Raw genomic sequence first — 25,211 nt, 5'->3', positions numbered from 1 at the left:
ATCTGCCAAGACAATTTTTCGCAAAGAAAATGTCCTTTGTGACTCCACTGCTTAAAAGCCTGGTGTGGCACCCTGTCACCTCTGAGGTAAAATTCCAACCCCCAGGCTGCCTGAAAGCTCTGCCCTCGACTGATTCTTGGATACAAATTCAACTTCATCTCTTGATTATTTTTATAATTCTACTGGAACCAGGCTGGTCTTTTTAATAACCTGTTTCATTTTAATAACCTGCTCATTTGTTCTTTAATTTATTTACCCCACAAATAGATGGGATGATAAGTTCAGTCCAACTGTAGGATTTCATGATTTTACTAGCTGTAATATGAGCAATTATTATAGGAAAATACTGTAGGAAATATAGGAACATAGAACATATTATCCCCATTCTTAAGATTCTTATGACAGTAAATGGAAACACAAAGGCCATTATTGACCAGTGGCAGTAAGATCGCTGTCCTCTAAACCACCTTCTTCATATTTGCCTTCTCTGTGTGCTGTTTCTTGGCTCTGGATTTCTCTCCTGCCTCATCTACACTAATCTTTTTCACTTCTTCATTCAGAACTGTTCCTAGATTTATCTGCTCCAGGAAGCATTCCCACTCAAGTCCTGGGTTGAGCCGACTCCTCCTCAAAATTGATGGATATAACGAATCCAGTGTTATTTAGCTCTTGCTTCCCACTGCTTCAGTTATTTCAAGTGTCATGTCAGCTGGCCAGAAAAGAAGCTTCTTGGGAACCCTGCCTTCCTGTTCCTCACTTCCCCTCTCTCCTCCTTTTTTGAGACGGAGTCTCACTCTGTTGCTTAGGCTGGAGTGCAGTGGTGTGATCTCGGCTCACTGCAACCTCCTTCTCACAGGTTCAAACAATTCTGTTTGAACATGAACCAGGCATGAACAGGCATGAACCACCACACCCGGCCTCCCTCTTTCCTCTTAACCTACTGTTCTGCACATAGCCCGGGGCATGCTGCTGAATGCTGTTCAGTAATTGCTGTTTTTTTTTTTTTCTTGGTAGTTCAGATCAGAAACATGGTGTTTCCTCTGGTACATCTGCAGTTCACAAAAGTGACCCTGACTACATGCTTTGACTCACAAAAAGATGATTAGTTTTGATTGTGAAGCATTTGGAATGAAGGAATTTAATCTGGAATGAAGGAACTTTAAAAGGTTGGGAGAATATCAAATTGGAACTGTTAAATGACATGCAACTGGGATCTATGAGAATGGTTTTGATTCTGCTCTGTCTCCTGGTAGGAGATACTAAATAGATCAGGCTCACTACCAATTAGCATCATCTTAATCTTGCCTAATAGTGAAGCAAAGTCACCAAGGATTTGGTGGATTTATCGGCTCCTCCCACAATAGTCATCTGAGGCTAACACCTCTTGGAACCTAGGTCGAAAGAAAGTCCTTTGGTAACGATGTGTCATACATTCTAGTCATCAAAGACACCATTTTCTGGGCTTGAAGTGTTCTGCTGGTTTTGGAAGGAATGAGAATCCAACCTCTCATAAGCCGGATTCAGAAAATAGGTCATCGATGTGAGTTGCAGTTATTTTCCTTCCAGCTTTCTTCTGTGCTTGCTTTAGATTGCTTTTCTGCAAAGGGCAGATGCAGCTGCCCTGGCTGGTGGGCATTTGAGGGGGATGACAGCCACTCTGGCCTCAGGCCACTGTCTGACATTGCCCAGATTCCTGGGTCCTCTCAGTTAGCATCTGCCTTTTGTCTGGGTAGTTAAATTCCTATTGAAATACCCTCTTGAGTATTGCTTTGCGCGTGCGGGTGCGCGCGCGCGCGCACACACACACACACACACACACACACACAGCATCGTTCATAGTCACTTGATTTGCCACCTGCAGTTTATAACAGAACGGACCTGTGGGGTTATAAACCACTTTATTTCTGCACAGAATTTCTCAGCTTGAGGCCAAATTGAAGGGCATTAGTCGTCAGTAATTTGCAGTTATTTTTAACGTTTTTCACTCAGAGAGGTTTAAGGCAGCTAAAGTTAAGATAAATTTCCTCATGCTTTGGTGGGGAAATGAAAAATCTGATCATTTAGTTAATCATTTGTAAGAGCTGTGGGTATTTATTGTTCCTTAGTGACTGCAATATCATGACAGATTTGTGAATTTGGTAACATGACAATGTAAACAATAGTAGATAAATTCCATTATGCCACGATTCTTTTTTCCTCTCAATATTTTTGTATGTTCAAGGTTTAAAATCCATAGAACTCTGGAGAAGGGAACTTGGAAATCAACCTAGAGATCACTGGATTTCTCAACCGAGCTCTGTCAAATGCCAGTCCTGAGTCTTTCCCCTCGAGGTTCAGTGTCAGCAGTTCTGGGTTTGAACAAGCCAGTGAGGGGTGCCTGGAGCAAACTTTGAGAAACAGCGATTAGTTAAACCATCACACTTTTAGAAGGAAACCGAGGCACAAAGAGGTAAAGAGACTTCCAAGATTTGCCAAGGGCATTGAAAATCAAGCCTATCACTCAAGCCTAGGTCTCCAGGCTTCCAGCTCAGGGTATTCCTGTCCCGTCCCAAGAAACCTCGGGTTTCTCCTGCGCTGCAGTTAGCCTGGCGCAGCCCTGCATCAGCCCCTTCAGAAGCAGCGGAGACCTGGTAATTTATGTCTTGGAACGGAAGGACGGTGACCTCCATGTTAGGACTGTGGCTTCCTCCTGGCTTCATTGCCTTCCTCATTGGAGGGGGGTCTTGAAGTGCCACTCCCCGTCCCCTCGCCCCAACAGGGTGACCTTCTGCCCAAAAGGAGGTCTAGGGCAGGACTGGACTGGTGAAAAGCAACAAGCCCCTTGTTTGCTTGCCTCTCGGCCGCGGCGGACGCCACAGGAAGTCCCTCCCCTCTGTGCAAAGCTCAGACCCCATCCTCAGGCGGGGCCTCCCACTTGCAACTTGGTATTCCTGATGGGGACTACTAACCAGACCCACCCTGGCCACACACTCAGCCTAACCCTCTTGGTATCCACAATAAACAAGATGGTTCCAGAAGTTTCCACTGAGGGAGAGACAGTTCTGCAGGAATGGAGCGGGGGCATGGTGCTGGTCAAGGGGATGGCAAGGGTGAAGGCGCAGCCAGAATCGGCTGGGTGTGTCGCCCCGACAGGGGAGCTCAAGGAAGCAGAGGGAAGAGGAGGAAGTCAGAGAGGGAGAAAGCGGCCAGGCCTAAAGGGCCTGGCGGGCTATGGTGGGAGAACTTTGGATCCTACTCTTTCATAAAACTTTCAGAAAGATCCCTCTGGTAGCTGTGTGGAGAACAGACTGTTGGGGGCAGGGATAGGAACCGCAGCTGGAGACAGAAATAAGCGATCGTGGTTGTGGTCCAGGCAGGAGACATGGGTGGCTTGGAGCTGGCGATGGATGGTGAGGCTGCCACGTAGTGACTGTGGGTGGTGCCCCGGGCCAGGCCTCGCTGCACAGGAAAGCGGCCTGAGGTCCAGCCCAGCTCTGCTGGCCCAGCTGCGCGCCTTCCAGGTGCCGTGTCAGGAATATACTTTCAGGCTAGAGCTGGCAGGACTTATTGTCCACAAGAAGTGTCAGTTAATCTGTTAGGTATTTGTGAAATAATTTGGAGCTTGTTTGAGTTAAGAAATCTTGGCCTGGCGTGGTGGCTCACACCCATAATTCTAGCACTGTGGAAGGCCAAGGTGATCCTTGGATCCAGGGAGCCCAGGAATCTGAGAGCAGCCTGGGTAACATAGTGAGAGCCCATTTCTACAAATAATCAAAAATTAGCTCGTAGTGGTGGGACATCCTGTAGTCCAGGCTACTCCGGAGGCTAAGGTGGGAGAGTGGCTTGAACCGGGGAGGCAGAGGTTGCAGTGAGCCGAGATCGCACCACTGCACTCCAGTCTGCATGACAGAGCAAGACTCTGTCTATTAAAAAAAATAATGAGTAGTCTTGTAAATTTGAAAGATTTCCTTTTCATTTTTATGTAGCCTTCCATGAGTAAATCATGTCATTTTCCATTTTGATCTATGATAGGTGGGTAACTTTTCACCCTGGAGTGCAAGATTCCACCACAGAAGAATAGAATTATTTTTCTAAGTAAAAGCAGAGATTTTACAGAATGTCTTCTACTTATTAACACTTTTTCAGTTATTCATAGTTTTGGTAACGTTTGGTCACTTACACAAAGGAAATCTATTTTTAGGCAGCTAAATGAGACTTTTTCATCTACAAAAGTAGTTTTGCAAAAGTTAGAGGCCAAAGTGACACATGGCTTTATCAGCAGCCCCAAAAGATTATGACTGTTATCTGATTGTTCTATAAGCCTTGAAAAAAAAAAATGTTCATCTCATACTCACTTATCTTTCTTCAGCAGCTCAGAGCTGTTCTCCAGGCTGAGTGAGGTGTGCTGGCCTGGCTACCCCTTGAGGTGCAGTTCTGTGGACGGGGTTGACCTTGCTGCCCAAGTAACATTTAGAAACCCTTGCTTCTGGTTCACAGACTGCATGGTTCACACCCTGGCCATTCTCTCCACATCCTCACCTGAAGCCTTATTCAGATCTGATTGCCCTTCTCACCACACCTCTCAAGACAAAATTCCAGACCTTTCCTTGACCCTCCTCCTCCTTACCTGCTCAGGGGCATTTAGCCCCTTTATTAGCCAGCTTCTTCTTAAAATTCACTGTGCCCCATCTGCTCTCTCTGTTTGCTCCCTACCTACCTGACAGCCCCTTCTCTAGCTCCTTTTCCCTCTGCCTACACCCTCACAACACCTTCTAAATATAAAGATTGTAAATGATTCTGTCCTTGCCCCTCCCCCCATGTCCCACCTATGCCTTGAGAACCTGCTGGATTATGAGTCCATGTGCCCTCTACATGACCCTCCAACTAGTCTTCCCAGCACAAACTCTCTGCTAAGCTCCATTTCTGCCTTCTTGTTACTTAATGGACGTCTTCTCCATTTTCCACTGGAGCATCCAACCCAGCAGGTCCCAAATTGAACTCAGAGTCACCCCACAGAACTACATCTCCTCTGAGGCTCCCCATTTCTGTCACCAGTCTCCGGTCATCCAGGCTCAAAATTTTGCCGTCAGTTTTGATTCTGCTTTTTATTTTGATTTCTACATCCTATGCTTTGCCCCACATCTAGTGATCTAACTACCATTAATTTTCTCCCAGATATCCCTCTCTCTCTCTTACTAAGATTCTACCTTAGTCCAAACCCTCATAACTCTAACCGAAATCCACAGAAGCCTGCTTAATTTTTTGTGTGCTTAGTATGAACCAGGAGTAGGTCTAAGAAGTTTGCATGTATTTACATGTTTATTTCAATCAATCTATAGAATAATCCCATAGAAAAGATATTATCCATATTTTAGAGAGGAAATAACAGGCACAGAGAGATTAAGTGGTTTGCCTATAGAATATGGTTTGAATGCTTAGCAGGGTATTCAGGACTCCAAGGTTCAATCCCAGGTTTATTTTTCAATATTTAACCAATGTTTATTGGGCATTTGCTGTATGTCTCTGACTTAATGGTGCTTACAAACTCTATGGAGTGAAACAGCAGTAAGTAAACAAATAGATACATAAATAGTATTTATAGCAATTAGTGCCATAAGGAAAGAAACAGGATAATATCAGAAAGAATAACAGAGGAAACTACACAAGGTGGTTTTAGCTCATCTCTACAGTGATTCTCAAAGCTGCGATGCTGGAGCAGAGTGGGAAACAACTGCTTTAGAATTATTTGGGGGTCCATGATAAAAATATGGAGTCCTCTACCCACTATCAAATCGTTAATACATGTGGGACTTAATAGGTGCAGCAAACTACCTTAGCATATGTTTACCTATGTAACAAGCCTGTATATTCTGCACGTGCATCTTGGAACTTAAAATTTAAATTTTAAGAAAAGAGTGCATAATCAGTGGAACCACAAAGGAAAGGTCGCCTCTAGTCAGAAAATTAGGGAAGACCTCCTAGAAGACATTTGAGCTATACTAACAGTATCCAGATAGTTCCTCACAAACCAACTAGATAGGCCCTATCTAGCAGTATCCAGATAGTTGGTTTGTGAGGAAGCCAGTTCCTAGTCCTGCGTCTTTACCATTGCTGTGGTTTGAACGTCTCCTCCAAAGATCATGTTGAAATGTAATTACCATTGTGATAAGAAATGGGACCTTTGAGAGGTGACTAGATCATGAGGGCTCTGCCCTTATGAATGGATTAATGCCGTTACAGTGGGAGAGAGCTCCTACTCCTAGTAAAAGATAAGTTCAGTCTCCTTTTTTTTGTCTCTTGAGCTCTCATTCTCTTGCCCTGTCTCACTATGTGAGACCTTCCACCATGTTATGATGCAGCAAGAAGGCCCTCACAAGATATGGCCCCTTGATCTTGGACCTCCCAGCCTCTAGAGCCATGAGCCAAATAAATTTCTGTTGTTTATAAATGACGCAGTCTGTGATATTCTGTTACAGCAACAGAAAATGGACTAACACAACTATTATGCACTTGCTTATTTGTTGGGTTTGGAATTCTCTAATTTGTTCATGCTTGTATAGTATATGTAGTATGTATTTTTTTATTCTGTGTATCTCTGGGTGTTTATTATTTGTAATATTTGTACAGATTTCCTCTGAAATTTCACAGTTTAGGTTTCTGATTTCTTCTTTCTAAAAATCTATTATCTATATTTGAAAGCATTCTTCTTTCTATCTAAAAAATATTCTGAATAGCATACTCAACAATGGACATCTTCATGAATTTTCTAATGAGTCTAAAATGTTGCTTGGCAAGTTTCTATTTAAATCATGCTCGCTAGGCTTGACTAACTGCAGACATTCACAGGGTACATGCTGTAGAGTGCTTTACTTTCAACAAGGTAAGGCTGTACCTCCATTAGGGACTAATTCAGGGTATTCAACAGGGGATCAGACTAGGCCTATTGGGGTTGTTAAGGAACTAAAACCAGCTCAGGAGAAACTCAAATCAGCTCATGAAAAGAGGGGTGCTTAGAAGAATGCAGTAGGAAATTTGATGAAATACAAGGACAGACAACAACGCTTAGAAGGCCTCAGAGGGCCAAGATTAGAATTCATAGTGATCCCACTTACTAATCCTCTTTGTCTCACTCTCTCAAACATGGTCCTTTCAGTTTCTTGCTTCTCTGTTTTCCTTTTCTTCTCAGGATGAGCTTCTACTGTTTCATGTGGTTTCTCCTCTCCTATGACTTCAGCACACATCTGGGTCATAATAGTCTCCTCTGTAGAGATCTCTTATATTTTTTTTAAAAAGATTTGTTTTTAAAATAGAATGACATATGCACTAGCAAAAACCATGACTAAAAATGCATAATAATTTTAAAAAGGATATTAATTTCTCTGTTTTCCAAACTCTCTGATTTTTAGTACCTCTCCCTCAAGTTTAAGAGTTTCCTGTGGAGCCTTCTGGAAAAATATATATGTAGATATACACATACATACACACAAATATATAAATAAAATGACTAGAAATGCAAATATTCTTTTTTTTTGTTTACTTCCAATTATATAGTCACTTTTAGAGTAGGTGTGATGTGGTACTGATAAGAATGTATGTTTCGTGTATTTGGGGTGGAGAGTTCTATAAATGTTTATTAAGTGTACTTGTTCCGGGTCTGAGTTCAAGTCCTGGATATCCTTGTTATTTTTCTGTCTCGTTGATCTGTCTAATATTGACAGTGGAGTGTTAAAGTCTCCCACTATTATTGTGTGGGAGTCTAGGTCTCTTTATAAGTCATTAAGAACTTGTCTTATGTATCTGGGTGCTCCTGTATTGGGTGCATATGTATTTAGGATCATTAGCTCTTCTTGTTGCATTGATCCTTTTACCATTATGTAATGTCCTCCTTTGCTTCTTTTGATCTTTGTTGCTTTAAAGTCTATTTTATCAGAGGCAAGAATTGCAATTCCTGCTTTTTATTTATTTATTTTTGCTCTCCATTTGGTTGGTAAATCTTCCTCCATCCCTCTGTTTTGAGTCTTTGTGTATCCTTGTATGTGAGATGGGTCTGGATGCAGCATACCGATGGGTTTTGGCTTTTTATCCAATTTGCCTGTCTGTCTTTTGATTGGGGGATTTAGTCGATTTAAATTTAGGATTAATAATAATATATGTGAGTTTAATACTGCCATTTGATGCTAGCTGGCTCTTTTGCCCATTAGTTGATATAAATTCTTCATTATGTTGATGCTCTTTACTTTTTGGTATATTTTTGGAAAGGCTGATACTGGTTGTTCCTTTCTATGTGTAGTGCTTCTTTCAGAAGCTCTTGTAAAGCAGGCCTGGTGGTGATGAAATCTCTGAGTACTTGCTTGTTCACAAAAGATTTTATATTTCCTTCACTTGTGAAGCTTAGTTTGGCTGGATATGAAATTCTGGGTTGAAAGTTCTTTTCTTTAAGGATGTTGAATATTGGCCCCCACTCTCTTCTGGCTTGTAGGGTTTCTATGAGAGATCTGCTGTGAGTCTGATAGGCTTCCCTTTGTGGGTAACCCGACCTTTCTCTCTGGCTGCCCTTAGCATTTTCTCCTTCATTTCAACCCTGGTGAATCTGATGATTATGTGCCTTGGGGTTGCTCTTCTTGAGGAATATCTTTGGGGTGTTCTTTGTATTACCTGCAGTTGAATATTGTTCTGTCTTCCTAGGTTGGGAAAGTTTTCCTGAATAATATCTTGAAGAGTATTTTCCAGCTTGGATTCATTCTCTTCATCACATTCAGGTACAACTGTCAAACGTGGATTAGGTCTTTTCACATAGTCCCATATTTCTTGGAGACTTTGCTCATTCCTTTTTATCTTTTTTTTCTCTAATCTTGTCTTCTCATTTTATTTCATTGAGTTGGTCTTCGACCTCTGATATCCTTTCTTCTGCTTGATCAATTTGACTGTTAAAACTTGTGCATACTTCACGAAGTTCTCGTGTTGTGTTTTTCAGCTCCATTAATTCACTTATATTCCTCTCTAAATTGTCTATTCTTGTTAGCATTTCGTGAAACCTTTTTTCAAGGTCCTTAGTTTCTTTGCATTGGGTTAGAACATGTTCTTTTAGCTCACAGAAGTTTCTTATTAACCACCTTCTGAAGCCTGATTCTGACAATCATCACACTCATTCTCCATCAGGCCTCGTTCCCTTGCTGATGAGGAGCTATGATCCCCTGAAGGAGGAGAGGCATTCTAATTTTGGATGTTTTCAGCCTTTTTGCACTGGTTTCTTCCCATCTTTGTGGATGTATCCACCTGTCTGTCATCTTTGTAATTGCTGACTTTCAGATTGGGTCTCTGAGTGGACATCCAGTTTGTTGGTGGTAATGTTATTTCTGTTTCTTAGTTTTCCTTTGGCAGATGCCCCTCCCGCACAGAGCTGGCCCTTCTCAGGTTCAGCTGTGCTTGCTGTGAAACTCTCAACTGTCAGCATTTCCAATTGCTGATTTTTTGTGGGGGTGGGACCAACTGAGCCCGATCACCTGGCTCCCCGCCTCGGAGCCCCCTTTTTTCTTTCCCTAATTGAACTGCAAATATTCTTTTTATTTACTCAAAAGTTGTCATCCTATACACTATTCAACACTCTAAAAACAGATCTTAATTGCATATTTGGCATTCTTTCCACATTAGTTGGCACAAAATTTACCTTTTTTTTTTTTAGTGGTTACACATGGCTTGATTGTATTTAATTTTATGTAACTGTTATTATTATTAGATAATCTCTTGATGATGATGGGCTTCTAGGTTGTATCTGGTTTTCTACGGGAAATAACACTAAACTGAACAGTCTTGTATGTCTACTACAAGTTTAGTAGAGTTTTAGCTCTTATATTTGTTTAATGATTAAAGTTAATATTTTTATGTGGTATAAGGATGAAAATTCTTCTTTTTGCATATTGCTCTACAATTATTTTAGCACTGTTGAAAAGTTTTACTTTCTAGTATGTCAAAATACTAGAATTTAAAATACTGACCTTGTATCTGTAATTTTGATAAACTAATTAGTTCCTGTAACGTTTTTATAAATTCCATCAGATTTTTAAATAGATAATCATGTCATCTGCAAATTAAGCCCATTTTACTTCTTCCTCTCTAATCTGGATCTTTAAATTTTTTCTTGCCTTGTTATTCTAGCTTCACCACAGCATTCAATATAGTGATGAGAGCAGACATCCTTGCCTTGTTTCTGATCTTAAGATGAAAGCATTTAGTTTTTCATCATTAAGTGTAGTGTTAACTCTAGGTTTTTCCTAGATCCCTGTATCAGATGAAGAAGTTCCTTTCACTTTCTAGTCTGTTGAGAGGTTTTTTTGTTGTTTGTTTTTAAATTTTGAATATATGTTGAATTTCCTTCCAAATGCTTTTCCTGCATAGATTTAGATGATCAAATGGTTTTTCTTTTATGATGTGTTAATATGAATCTAAGTGTGCTTTTTTGATTATATATGTGAACTAAATGCCTATCAGTAGAATTACAGAGACAAAGGATATGGGCATTGGTAGATTTTGACTAATTCCTCAAAAACATTGTTTGGCTGGGCATGGTGGCTCATGCCTGTAATCCAAGCACTTTGGAGGCCAAGGTGGACAGATCACCTGAGGTCGGGAGTTGAAGACCAGCCTGACCAACATGGTGAAACCCTGTCTTAAAAAAAAAAAACAACAAAAAACATTGTTTACACTTTCACTCATGTTGTCTCAGAGTGCTTATTTCTCCAGATGCTTCTTAACACTATTATGAAACTTAAAAATCTTGATGGTATAATAGGAGACAAATGGTATTTCATTATTTTGATTTGTACTTTAAAATTTGTTAGTGAGATTTAGCATCTTTTATATCACACATTTGGATTTTTTTCTGTTGGGTTGTTTCTTTTCTTATTGTATATACTCTTGATATAATGAGAAAATTAGCTCCTGATGCAAACCTTCTTTTCTAGTTATTTTTTGGAAAAATATTAGTACTTAAAACAATTCTTTTGGTTTTAGAGAAGTTTTTACTTGTATGCAATTATGTTTATCAATTTTTTTCTTATGGATTTTTAGTTTTCTATTCTACTTGAAAATATTTCTTGCCTACACCAAGACTATAATGTATTTACCTATTTTTTTAAAAAAATTTTGAGCCACCATATTCTATTTTGGAGAAAGAAATGAGGTAACAATCTGGATTAACTTTTTTCTAAACAGCCAGCAAGTTAAGCCAGCATTATTTGTTGAACAGTATTATTTAGTCTATCTTTTTGCCTATTTATTTGAAATGTGATTTTTATCACAAACTCTATTGCTTTGTGTATTTGAGTCTACTTTTGAGTTCTATTCTAACTATCTGACTACTTATAGCTACCTCTGTGGCATAATGTTTTAATTACTGTAGCAGTACAACATGTTTTAGTGTCTGGTCAGATTATGTTCTCAATTATTCTTTTAAAAATTTTTCACATTTTCATGTGTTTAATTTTATTTTATTTTTTTTAGGTGAAGTGTCACTCTGTTGCCCAGGATTGAGTGCAGTGGCATGATCTTGGCTCACTGCAATCTCTGCCTCCCAGGTTCAAGTTATTGTCCTGCCTCAGCCTCCTGAGTAGTTGGGATTACAGGAACCTGCCACAATGCCCAGCTAAGTTTTCAGTTTTCAGTAGAGGTGAAGTTTCACTATGTTGGCCAGATGGTCAAACTCCTGACCTCAAGTGGCCCGTCTGCCTTGGCCTCCCAAAGTGCTGAAATTACAAGTGTGCGCCACTGTACCCAGCCCTCATGTGTTTAATTTTCTAATGAAGTTTAATATCATTTTGTCAAATTGTTTAAAAAAGCTGTAACAGTCAGGTGCAGTGGCTCACTCCTGTAATCCTAGCACTTCGGGAGGCCGAGGCAGGTGGATTTCCTGAGCTCAGGAGTTCCAGACCAGCCTGGGTAACATAATGAAATTCATCTCTACTAAAATACAAAAAAACTAGCTAGGCATGGTGGCAGGCACCTGTAATCCCAGTTATTTGAGAGGTTGAGGCAGGAGAATTGTTTGAACCTGGTAGGCGGAGGATGCAGTGAGCTCAGATAATGCCATGGCACTCCCGCCTGGGCGACGGAGCAAGACTCTGTCTCAGAAAAACCAAAAAACAGAAAACAAAAATCAAACAAAAACAACATTTACTTTCAGACTAAATTTAGGAAGAGTTGACATCTTCACAGTAAAGTTTCCTATCCAAGAATAAGGTAAATGGTTTTGCATTTTTAAGTCTCTTTTCATTTAATTCATTCACTTAAGATTTTACTTTTATATATTCTGCTCTGTTCTTGTTAGATTTAGCTTTAGGCATTTTACTCTCTTTAATTCCTATTAAAGTGGTATTTCCTTTCTGGTTGATTACTTTTTACATATAGAAAAATATATTTTGAAATGTTTGATTTCTTTATACTCAGCTCATCAATGAATTAACTTAATAGTTTTTCATTGTTAAACTTTGATTTTCCAATAATCAGTTATTCCACTATTTATTTTCACCAGCTTCATAGTGTTTTCTATTCTTTTTTTGTCTAATTTCAGTGGCTAATACTTCAAAAACAATGCAAAATTATATAGTGATTATAATACTTTAAAAAAAATTTTATTAGCAATGGTTATAGAAATTCACTATTAACTAAGATGTTGATGTTTGGTTTGAGTGATATGTTTCTGTGCTATTTAAATGCTGGAAAGGAATTAACCCATTTGAATTTTTCTAATGGTCTGAAAATTAAAACGGATATTGAAACTTACCACATTTATTTTGGGCATCTATTTTTAATGTTGTTTTATACTTTGATATATTAATGGGAAAATCAGGGTAATGTATTCCCTAATGTTGCGATATCTTTGCTAAATTCTATTGGCTGATTTTTTTCTATGGTTTATGTTTGTTTGTTCTTTATTTTTATTTTTTGTGGGTACATAATAGGTATATATATTTATGGGCTACATGAGATTTTGATACAGGTATATGAGATTCTGATGCAAATTTTGATATTATAATGCAAAATAATCACATCAGGGTAGATGGGGTATCCATCACCTCAAGTATTTATCATTTTTTTTGTATTACAAACAATCTAATTATACTTTTAGTTATTTTTAAATGTACAAAAAATTATTGTTGATTGTAGTCATCCTGTTGTGCTATCAAATACCAGATCATATTCATTTTATTTTTTTGTATCCATTAACCATCCCTACTCCCCACCACCACTACCCTTCCCAGTTTCTGGTAACTATCCCTCTACTCTGTCTCCATGAGTTCAATTGTTTTAATTTTAGCTTTCACGAATAAGTGAGAACATGCAAAGTTTGTCTCTTTGAGTCTGGTGTTTCCATCCATGTTGTAAATGACAGGATCTCATTCTTTTTATGGCTGAATAATATTTCATTGTGTATATGAACCAGATTTTCTTTATCCATTCATCTGTTGATGGACACTTAGGTTGCTTCCAAATCTTGGCTATTGTGAATAGTGCTACAATAAATATGGGAATGCAGATAGTTCTTCAATATACTGATAGCCTTTCCTTAGGGGTATACCTAGCAGTGAGATTACTGAAATATATGGTAGTTCTACTTTTACTTTTTTTGAGGAACCTCCATACTGTTCTCCATTGTGATTGTGCTAATTTATATTCCTTTATGTTCCTTCTATTCCCAGTTATTTGAGGATTTTTATCATGAAGGGATGTTGAATTTTATCAAATGCTTTTTCAGCATGAATTGAAATGATCCTATGATTTTTGTCCTTCATTCTGTTTATATGATATATTACATTGATTTGCATATGTTGAACCATCCTTGCATTTCTGGGATAAATCCCACTTGGTCAGGATGAATAATATTTTTAATGCATTGTTGAATTTGGTTTGCTAGTATTTTGTTGAGGAGTTTTGCTTCTGTGTTCATCAGGAACATTAGCCTGTAGTTTTCCTTTTTTGATGTACCTTTGTCAGGTTTTGGTATCAGGGTAATACTGGACTCATAAAATGAGTTTGGATATATTCCTTCCTCCTCTGTTTTTCAGAATAGCTTAAGCAGGATTGTCATTAGTTCTTTGAATATTTGGTAAACTTCATCCGTGAGGCCATCAGGTTTCAGGATTTTCTTTTTTGGGAGACTTTTTTATGGCTTTGATCTCATTACCTGTTATTTGTCTATTTAGGTTTTGGATTTCTTCATGGTTCTATCTTGTAGGTCATATATGTCTAAGAACTTATCCATTTCCTCTAAATTTTTCCAATTTATTGATATATAGCTACTCATAGTAGCCACTAATGGTCAAATGGTCATTTGGATTTCTTTGGTATCAATTGTAATGTCTCCTTTTCATCTCTTATTTTACTTATTTGAGTCTTCTTTTTTTTTTTGAGTCTGGCTAAAGGTTTGTCAATTTTATCTTTTCAAAAATCAAACTTTTTGTTTCTTTGACTTTTTCTTTTTTTATTTCAATTTTATTTCTTTCTGATCTTTGTATTTCTTTTCTTCTAGTAATTTTGGTTTTGGTTTGCTCTTGCTTTTTTAGTTCTGTTTTTTTTTTAGAGATGGAGTCTTGCTCTGTCTCCCAGCCTGTAGTGCAGTGGCACAATCTTGGCCCAGTGCAACCTCTGCCTCCCAGGTTCAAGTGATTCTCCCCCCTCAGCCTCCCAAGTAGCTGGGATTACGGGTGTATGCCACCACACCTGGCTAATTTTTGTATTTTAATAGAGATGGGGTTTCAACATGTTGGCCAGGCTGGTCTCAAATTCTTGACCTCAAGTGATCTGCCTGCTTTGGATTTCCCAAAGTTCTGGTATTACAGGCCTGAGTCACTGTCCCCAGCCACTTTTCTAGCTCTTTAAGATACATCATTAAGTTGAGGTTTTTCTACTTTTTTAATGTAGGCACTTACAGCTATAACCTTTCCTCTTAGTACTGCTTTCACAGTATCCCATAGGTTTTGTAGTATTTCTGTTATCATTTGTTACAATATATTTTTTAAGTTTCCTTCTTAATTTCTTCATTGACCCACTGGTGATTTAGGAACATATTGTTTAATTTCCATGTGTTTATACAGTTTCAAAAATTCCTATTGTTAGTGATTTCTAGTTTTAATTCATCATGGCTGGAGAAGGTGCTTGATATAATTTTAATTCTTTTGAATTTTTTAAGACTGATTTGGTGGTCTAACTTAAGATCTACCCTTGGGAATGATCCATATGCTGGGCAAAATGTGTATTCTACAGCCATTATATGAAATGTTCTGTAACTGTCTATTAGGTCTATTTGGTCTGTAGTGCAGATGAAGTTCAATGTTTCTTTGTTGATTTTCTGTCTGGATGATCTGTTCAGTGCTTAAAGTGAAGCGTTGAAATCTCTAGCCTTTAATTTACTAGAGCCTCTCTTTCTCATTAGCTTTAATATTTGTTCTATATATCAGAGTGCTTCAATGTCAGATGCATATATTTACATTCGTTATATCCTTTTCCTGAATTAACCCCTTTGCCATTATATAATGACCTTTGTCTCTTCATAGTTTTTGTCTTAAAGTCTATTTTGTCTAGTTTAAGTACAGCTACTCCTGGTCTTTTTTGGCTTCCATTTGCATAGAACATCTTTTTTCCCATTGAAATAGAAGCCAAAGTAGTTTATTTTCAGTCTCTGCATGCCTTGATAAGTGAAGTAGGTTTCTTGTAGGCTCAGATCATTAGGTAATTTTAAAAAATCGATTCAGCTACTCTGTCTTTTGATTGGAGAGTTTAGTTCATTTATATTCAATATTATTATTGATAAAGATTTAATTTTGCCATTTTGTCCTTTGTTGTATTTTCTGATAATCTCTTTCTTTCATTTTTTTCTTCTTTTAGTGAAGGTGATTTTCTCCGGTGGTATGTTTTGATTACTTGCTTTTTATTTTTTGTGTATCTGTTATGTTTTTTGATTTGTGATTACCATGAGGCTTGCCAATAATATCGTATAATCCATTATTTTATTAAGATACTGATAACAGTGATCTCTTAAGCAAACAGGTAAAGAGAAATTAATAAAGACTCTACATTTTAACTTCATATCTCTGCTTTTTTTGTTGTTTCTATGTATATCTTATTGTACTATCTATGTCTTGAAAAGCTGTAGTTTTAGTTTTTGATCCATTCATCTTTTAGTCTTTCTACACAAGATATGAGTAGTTTATACACCACAATTACAGTGTTATAATATTCTGTGTTTTTCTGGTGCTTACTATTGTCAGTGAGTTTTATACCTTCAGATAATTTTTTCTTGCTTATTAACATCCTTTTTTTCAGGTTGAAGGACTCCCTTCAGCATTTCTTGTAGGTCATTTCTGGTGCTGACCAATTCCTTCAGCTTTGTCTGGGAAAGTCTTCATTTTTCATTCCCGTTTGAAGGATATTTTGGATGGATATACTATTCTAGGATGAAAGTATTTTTCCCCTCAGCACTTAAAATAATGCCGTGTCACTCTCTTCTCCTCAGTAAGGTTTCTACTGAGGAGTCTGCTGCCAGATGTACTGGAGCTCCTTTGTATGTTATTTGCTTTATTTCTCCTGCTACTTGTTGAATCCTTTATTTTTCTCCTTTTGCAGTTTGATTACTAAATGTCTTGAGGTGGTTTTCTTTGGGTTAAATCTGCTTGGTGTTCTATAATATTCTTGTACTTGAATATTGATATCTGCCTCTAGGTTTAGGAAGTTCTCTCATTATCCCTTTGAATAAACTTTCTACCACATCTCTCTTTCTACCCTCTCTTTAAGGCCAACAACTCTTAGATTTGCCCTTTTGAGGCTGCTTTCTAGATCTTATAGGTATGCTGTCTTGTTTATTGTTTTTCATTCATTTTTCTTTTGTCTACTCTAACTTGATGTTTTCAAATAGCCTGTCTTCAAGCTCACTAATTCTTTCTTCTGCTTGATCAATTCTGCTGTTAAGAGACTGATGAATTCTTTAGTATGTCAATTGAATTTTTCCATGCCAGAATGTCTGCTTGATTGTTTTAAATTATTTCAATCTCCATTAAATTTATCTGATAGGATTCTGAATTCCTTCTTTGTATTATCTTGAATTTTCTTGTGTTTCCTCAATACAGCTATTTTGAATTCTCCATCTGAAAGGTCTCATATCTCTGTCTCCCCAGGATTGGTCCCTGGTACATTATTTAGTTTGTTTGGTTAGGTTATATTTTCCTGGATGGTCTTGATATTTATGGATGTTTGTTGGTGGCTAGGTATTAAAGAATTAGGTATTGTAGTCTTCACAGTCTGGGCTTGTTTGTATTTGTCCTTTTGGGGAAGGCTTTCCAAGTATTCAAAGGGACTTGGGTGTTGTGATCTAAGTTTTTGGTCACAACAGCTGTATCTTCATCAGGGGACACTTTAAGCCCTGTAACACTGTGATACTTGCAGACTCATATAGGCAGACCTTGGTGGTCTTAGGCAAGATCTGGAAGAATTCTCTCTCTCTCTCTCTCTCTCTCTCTCTCTCTCTCTCTCTCTCTCTCTCTCTCTCTCTCTCTCTCTCTCTCTCTCTCGCTGCCTAGAGCTGGGAGAGGGGTGAGACAAGTGCCCCTATGGCCACCACCACTGGACTATGCAGGGTCTGCCTAGAGCCAGCACAGTACTGGGTCTTACCCAAGGTCCACAGTAACAACTGCCTGGCTACTGCCTACATTCAGTCAAGGCCCTAGGGCTTTACAGTCAGCAGGTGAAGCCAGCCAGGCTTGTGTTCTCCCCTTTAGGGCAGCAACTTCCTCCCGGTCCTGTGTGGGCTTAGTGATGCTGTCTGGAAGCCAAAGCCTGAGTCAGAAACCTTAGGGATGTACCTGGTGCTCTTTTATGCTGAGGCTGAGCTGGCACCCAAGCCACAAGACAAAGTCCTTCCCACTCTTCCCTCCCCTTTTTATAGCAGAGGAATCTCCCTTGGCCACCACTGCCCAGGCCACAGCAGGAACTACCCGGTTACAGCCAATGTTCATTCAAGGCCCAAATGCTTTTCAGTCAGCTCACGATGAATGCTGGGACTCTCCCTTCAGGATAGTAAGCTCCCCTCAGACCCAGGACAGGTCCAGAAATGCCATCTAAGAGCCAAGGCCTAGAACTGAGGACCCCAAGATCCCTCTTGGTGCTCTACCATACTGGGGCTGAGCTGCTGCCTAAGCTGCAAGACAAAGTCTCCTTTACTCTTTTCTCTCCTTTTCTCAAGCAGAAGGAGCCCCTTCCCATTGCCACCACAGTTAGGAACATTCTGGGTCACACCTGAGGCCAGCATGTCTTTGAATCTTACCCAAGGCCTGCTGCAAATACTGCCTGGGTACCACTGCTGAATATTCAGGGCCAAAGTGCTCTTTAATAAGCAAGTGATGAATCCTGTTAGGACTGGGTCCTTCCCTTTAAGGCAGCAGGTTTCCTTCTGGCCCAGGGTGTGTCTAGAAATGTCATAGAGGAGATAGGGCCTCAGGACTCTTCCTGGTGCCCTGTTCTACTGTGGCTGAGCTGGTATCCAAGTTGTAAGACAAAGTCCTCTTTCCTTGTCCCTCTCCTGTCCTCAAGAAGGAGAGTGTCTTGTGGAGCGATGAGCTGCACTGCCTGGGGTAGGAAGAGGGGTGGCACATTCTCTTGGCCCTGGCTGGTGTGTTGCTAGGTAGAATACCCCCCAAGTCCACTGGCTTTGAGCTCAACACAGCATCAGGACTTGCCCAGGAATTGTAGTCTTTGTGGCCTAGACTGCCTTTCAGATTTCTTTAGAACCCCAGAGCACTTTAGTTCATGGTGGTGAGGCTTGCCAGAACTCAAGTTCCTATCACTGGGAGGTACAATTTCCCCCTGGCTAGGTTGTTCTAAATCCTCCCTCTGTGGGTGCTGGCTGAGTTCTGCCTGGTGTTACTTTCCACTGTGACAGGGCAGCACTGAGTTCCAATGAAAATTCCCTAATCACTGCACTCTCCCTCTCTCAAGTGCACAGATTCTCTCTCTGGGCCACATAGCTGCTGCTGGGAGAAGGGAGGAAAGGTGGCATCAGCAATTCAAGATTGTCTTTCCTACCCTCTTCGGTGAATCTTTCAGTAACATGAAGTTAAAAACCTGGTATTGTGATCCCTCACCTGATTTTAGGTTCTTACAAAGGTGCTTTTTTGTGTGGATAGTTTTTCAGTTTGGTGTTCCTGTAGGGCACTATCAGTGGAAGCTTCTATTTGATCATTTTGCTCCACCTCTAACCCAAGATTCTCCTATTGACTGATTTTTAATTTAGCATTTTGATACAAGTATTCTTAAGTGAGGTTGATTGTAGTTTTCTTTTTCTGTGCTACTTTTATCCTGTTTAGTAGGAATATTTTGTTACTTTAAGTGATTTGAAGTTTTTTTCTTTCGTCATGACCCGGAAAACATAAATTTTCATTGGAATTATCTGTTCTTTGAAGATCTGCAAGAATTTATTATTAACACCACCTGAGCCTGTGGCTTTTTGAGGGCTAGCTTTTTTTTATATTCTGAATTTCTTCCATTATTATATGTCTACTTAAGTTTTCTGTTTCTTTTGGGTTTCATTTTTGTTATTTATCTAAGAAAACATTCATTTTATAATTATAATTACAACAAATAATATTTATAATTTACTATTTTTGAGATTTTCAAAGTAGTTATAATTTTTAAATTTTTATGCATCTGTTTCTTTTCTATTTTTAATTTTTTCTTGATAATTTTATTTTATTATTTTGTCCCCAGAGAACTACACCTTTAATTATGTACTATTTTTCTATTCATCAATTTCTGCTTTTATATTTTTTATACTTTGCTTATGCTTATTTTATTGATCTATTTCTACCTTTTTGAATAGAATATTTAAAAAATTTGTTTTTATTTTCATTTGCTTGGTAAAATGTTTAATTCTATAAGGTTTTGTCTTGACCCAACCTTCTTAAGTTTTTTGCTTTGTAGTATCTTCAATATTGTTATTTTTATTTACTCTATAATTTCAGTTTTGACTTTTTGCTTCACATCAAGATCTAAGAGTTTTAATATTTTCAGTGGCTAGGTTTCTTCTTTTTATTGTTTATATTTAGTTTTGTACTGTGGTCAGGGAAGATTATTTACATTTCATTTTCTTGGAACATATTGAGGCTTTACTTTGTGGCTTAATGTATTCTTTATTTTAAAATTAAAACATCCCATTAGTGCTTGAAAATAAGTTTTATGTTAAATATGCACTCATTGATGTGCATCTAATGGGTTCATCTTTTTTTTGTATCACATGTTTTTTATTTTGTTGCCTTGTTCTGTTATAGCTGGCAGTGTTTTTTACTTTTATTGTGTTTCATTGATTTCTTCTGTAAGTTTATGCTTTTATGAATTTTGACACATTGTTTTTGATACTGAAGCATTTATACCATTTATAAGCTTATTATTGATTTAAACTTTGGCCATTCTAACAGTGCATAGAATAGTATCTGGTGCCTAGTAATTGCTCAATTACTATTGTTGAGTGTAAAGTAATCTTTTATGTTCTTTGATAGTTTTTAATTTACTCTTTTCTGAGTTAATATTATGACTCTCTTTGGCTTTGTCACCCTTTACTTCATTTATATTTGACTTCCTTTTTTTACTTTTAAAGTTTCTGAGTCATAGGCTCTTGAACAGCTTGTTTTAGATATGGATATCTGTAGATTTGTTTTTTTCTGTTTTTACCTTATTAAACAATCCTATGTTTATTGATAGAATAGATATTTACCTTATATTTTCTGTTCTTAATGTCCCCTAACCACCACCTCCACTCATCCTCTTACTCTATAGATTGTCTTTTTGTTTGATGTTTGTTTGTATGTTGATATGGGTAAGTGTGCTTTTCTTGTGGTAATGTCAAAGACTTATAATTTATTTTCAGGTCTTTTAGAGATCTATTTGATAACTTTATAGTAGTTTCAGCATCCATTTGGCAATTTATCAATTATCTATTGCCTACTTACTAAAATTGAGAAAGTTAGCATATATGTTTTCTCCTTATTAATATTGTCTTTTTCCTAGGTTAACTGAATTTTAAAGAGGATATTTAAATCTCAATTTCTTAATTTGGCATCTAAAAAGTAAAGAAAAAGGAGGAAATGTCACCCTTATTTTTCTCTCTGTTTAATGTGATCATTCATTTTTATTATTGAAATGTATAACATTTCCCTTTTGTAAACATACTTCACACTATTGATTAGCTTTATTTCTAAGAATTAATGGGTTCATTTCTTCTTATCAGACTTTTTACTACAGCTTCACAGTTACCTCTTGGTTAGCTAGATTTTGGAATCAAGTGACTTTTTCAGGAAGTACTGAAGCTGTTGCATGTCTGAAAGTGTCTGTTGGGGCCGGGCGCGGTGGCTCACGCCTGTAATCCCAGCACTTTGGGAGGCCGAGGCGGGTGGATCACGAGGTCAACAGATCGAGACCATCCTGGTCAACATGGTGAAACCCCGTCTCTACTAAAAATACAAAAAATTAGCTGGGCATGGTGGCACATGCCTGTAATCCCAGCTACTCAGGAGGCTGAGGCAGGAGAATTGCCTGAACCCAGGAGGCGGAGGTTGCGGTGAACCGAGATCGCGCGATTGCACTCCAGCCTGGGTAACAAGAGCGAAACTCCGTCTCAAAACAAAAACAAAAACAAAAAACAAAACAACAATAAAAAAGTGTCTGTTGTTGTCTTTATAGTTGAACATAGTTTGGCTGAATATAAAAATATTTGCTTACACTTTTTTTTTCCACTTCTGAACTTTATGCATTCTGGGCATGGTGGCTCTTGCTTATAATCTCATCACTTTGGTAGGCCAAGGTGAGAGGGTCATTTGAGCCCAGGAGTTCAAGACCAGCCTGGGCTATTAGGAAGACGCTGTCTTTATTTTAAAAAAAAAAAAAAATTAGCACGTGTAGTAGTGTGCACCTGTGGTCCCATCTACTCAGGAGGCCAAGGTGGAAGGATTGCTTGAGCCTGGGAGGTTGAGGCTGCAGTGAGCTGTGATTGTGCTGTTACACTCCAGCCTGGATGACAGAGCAAGACCCTGTATCAGGGAAGAAAAAAAAACTTTGTTCATATACATGGTTTACATATTTTTCTGGTTTTGAGTGTTAATTGGAGAGAAAATTTGGTTTTGGTTTTGGGGATGTGTGTATCCTATTGTATTAGTCAGGGTTCTCTAGAGTGACTGTGTATCCTATTGTATTAGGGTTCTCTAGAGGAACAGAACTAATAGAGGGAGTTTATTAAGGAAAACTGACTCAGATGATCACAAGCTAAAGCCATCTGCAGGTTGAGGATCAAGGAAGTCAGTGGTAAATCAGTCCAAGTCCCAAAACCTCAGAAGTAGAGAAGCCAACAGTGCAATCTTCAGTCTGTGGCCGAAGGTCTTAGAGCCCCTAGCAAACCACTGGTCTAAGTCCAAGAGTCCAAAAGCTGAAGAACTTGAAGTCGGATATTTGAGGGCAGGAAGCATCTAGCACAGAAGGAAGAAGAAGTCTAGAAGACTAGAAGACTCAGCAAGTCTAGTCCTTCTGAGTTCTTCTGCTTGGTTTATCCTAGCCGCTCTGGCAGGTGATTATGTAGTCCTGCCTAGATTGTGGGTGGGTCTGCCTCTCCCAGTTCACTAACTCAAATGATAATCTCCTTTAGCAACATCCTCACAAACACATCCAGTGATATGGACAGGAGACAGGGAAATACTGGGTAGAAGATGGTGGTTCCCTGGCAAAGACCCCACCCACAAGCATAGAAACTCATGGCCCTAATGGGAACAGGCATTATGTTTTCATGCCCAAAAGTTGCCCTTTGGACTGCCACACCCCCCTATCCTGTACCTGTATAAACCCCAAACCCCAGGATCCACAGAAGATGAGAAGACGAATAGAAGAATAACAGAATGGCACAGCAGAGAGAAGAAAAGGAGCTTCTGAACACCAAGAAAAATTCAGCTGGGGTGGTTGGAGAGGAGATCTGCTGCTGGACATCCAAGCTCCAGAGGAAGATCATCTTCCCACCCCATTCCCTTTCCAGCTCCCCATCCATCCTACTGAGTGCCACCTCCACCACTCAGTAAATCCCCGCATTTACCATCTTCAAGTCTGTGTGACCTGATTCTTCCTGAATGCTGGACAAGAACCTGGGTACCAAGAGAGCACTGAGCTGGTTAACACTTAAGCCATCTGTGGACGGCAAAGCTAAAAGAGTACACTGTAACACATGCCCACTTGGGCTTTGGGAGTCTTAGGTACCCACCCTTAGGTGCTAGTGTTGGTCAGGAGCTCCCAAGGCACTCACTCCAGATCCTGCACCTGACCATTTATGTGCTCCCCCTCCCATAAGGGGTTTGAGGAGGTACACAGCCAAACAGTCAAGCCACACCCCTGTTGCATATCCTGTGAGAGGAGTCAGGGAACTCTCCTGTTTCACCAAGAACAATAATTTGCATCTTTTAATCCAAGCAAGTTGACACTTAATATTAACCATCACACACACACACCTAAAAAATTCTTTCTCTACCTTGATGTTCAGGGATTTCATCAGGAAATATTTGTTTTTCTGAGAGTTGTTTATTTTTCCCTCAGATCTATGGGTTTCTGAGTGTTAAGGGCAGTCACAGTTGATGGATATCAGCTTTACTCTTCTCTCTGAAAAGTCATTGAATGTGCTGTGTTAGGGTCATTCCACCTGATAGGAGGCAACTCCTACAGCATGGCTTTGGAAATGTTCCTCTTTTTAGAATAGAGCCTGATTATTTCTCCTACTTCCTTTTAAGAGCCTAGTATTTGGCAGGCATGGTGGCTCATGTCGGTAATCCCAGCAGTTTCGGAAGCTGAGTCAGGAGGATCACTTTAACCCAGGAGTTTGAGACTAATGTGGGCAACACAGCAAGACGCTGTCTTTACCCACCGCCCTACCAAAAAACATTAGCTGGATGTGGTAGCACGTGCTTGTGGTCCCAGCTATTAATACTTTGGAGGCTGAGATAGGGTGATAACTTGAGGCCAGGAGGTTGAGGCTACAGTTAGCCATGATCACACCACTGCACTCCAGCTTGGGTGACATAGTAAGAATCTGTCTCAAAAAAAAAAAAAAGCCTAGTGTTAAGTAATACATGTAAAAAGTTCTTAGTAAATTCTTATTGAATGTATAAAAGAATGAATCTAGACTCATTTTCCTGCTGCTAACTCACCTTCTCTGTCAATTTTTCTCTAACTAGAGATGAAACTGCCTTTGCAAAAATTGTCAGTGAGAAAATGATGGCAGTGGGGGAGATTTGATCTAGCCAACTCCTCTAGTGCCTTTAGCCTTCAAGCTGCCTTCATTTATTCCTGGGGAGACATTAACTTTAGGAGACATTTAGTTTATAGCTTGAATGATAATAACCCTTCCCCCAAACTCAGCTGTCTTTGCAAAGCTAATGAGAGAGCACCAGGCTAGGAGAAGCAAAGGAGCCTGAATTCTGCTAAGATGTAGACATACATGGTTGTCAGCCATTATTTCAGATGTCACAAGAGATGCAACTTCCCCAATTACTCCTGCAGATAACATCACTATTTTTGAACCTAGGGATTGGTCTTTTCAGGTTTTTTTTTTTTGACCATGTCTGACACCTAGCTCCACCTTGATGGCCAACTCCTTCTGTGGCCCCACCCAACAGCAACTCAGCAAGAGGACAGCTTCAACTCCCTATGATTTCATCTCTGACCCAACCAATCAGAAGCAAGTGCCCAGTGCCTCCCCACTCCCACCGCTTCCTTCTAACTGCCTTTGTAAAATCCCTAATCTCCAACCTTTCAAGGAGAATGATTTGAGTAATAACTCCATCTTTCACATAGTGTGGCTGGCCTCATGTCAGTTAAACTTTTACTGCAATGCCATGAGTTGATTTTGTTTGTGCAGCAGGCAGGAAGAACCCATCAGGCAGTCACAGGGAGTGTTGCTGAGAGTTTTCAGTGTTTGTTTCTTCATGGTCTCCCAAATCCCATCACACTCTGGGAGAAAAGAGAGACAGTGAACTGCTTGAGCAGTGATTCTTAGGATCTATTACCTCTCACTTTCACTGAATGCTACTCTTCAAAGATTATGGCATGAAGTTAAATCCCTTCTTTTGTTTGATTACTGCTAGCATATTTTGTTTTGTTTGCTGGATTTCAAGTTTCCATGGTAGTGTTGTTTATTCATTTGGTTTTAGGGAAAGGAGATACTTGAC

General features: G+C 39.1%; 1 protein-coding gene across 4 annotated transcripts in view; it reads left to right on the top strand.

Moving 5' to 3' along the window:
• Window positions 1-1,370: 1,370 nt before the first annotated feature.
• Window positions 1,371-25,211, top strand: part of MYO3B (myosin IIIB) — a 503,216-nt gene continuing 479,375 nt past the window's right edge. For all 4 annotated transcript variants that reach the window (XM_035304567.3, XM_035304566.3, XM_035304565.3 and 1 more), the window contains exon 1: window positions 1,371-1,540. In XM_035304567.3, the coding sequence (XP_035160458.3) occupies window positions 1,539-1,540 (2 nt within the window). In that variant the 5' untranslated portion in view covers window positions 1,371-1,538. The remainder of the gene's footprint in view (window positions 1,541-25,211) is intronic.

Source organism: Callithrix jacchus, chromosome 6 (genome assembly GCF_049354715.1).
Source record: "Callithrix jacchus isolate 240 chromosome 6, calJac240_pri, whole genome shotgun sequence".
Classification (NCBI taxonomy): Eukaryota; Metazoa; Chordata; class Mammalia; order Primates; family Cebidae; genus Callithrix; species Callithrix jacchus.
Note: the sequence above shows the minus strand (reverse complement) of the source record. Positions and strands in the feature narration are given on the sequence as shown.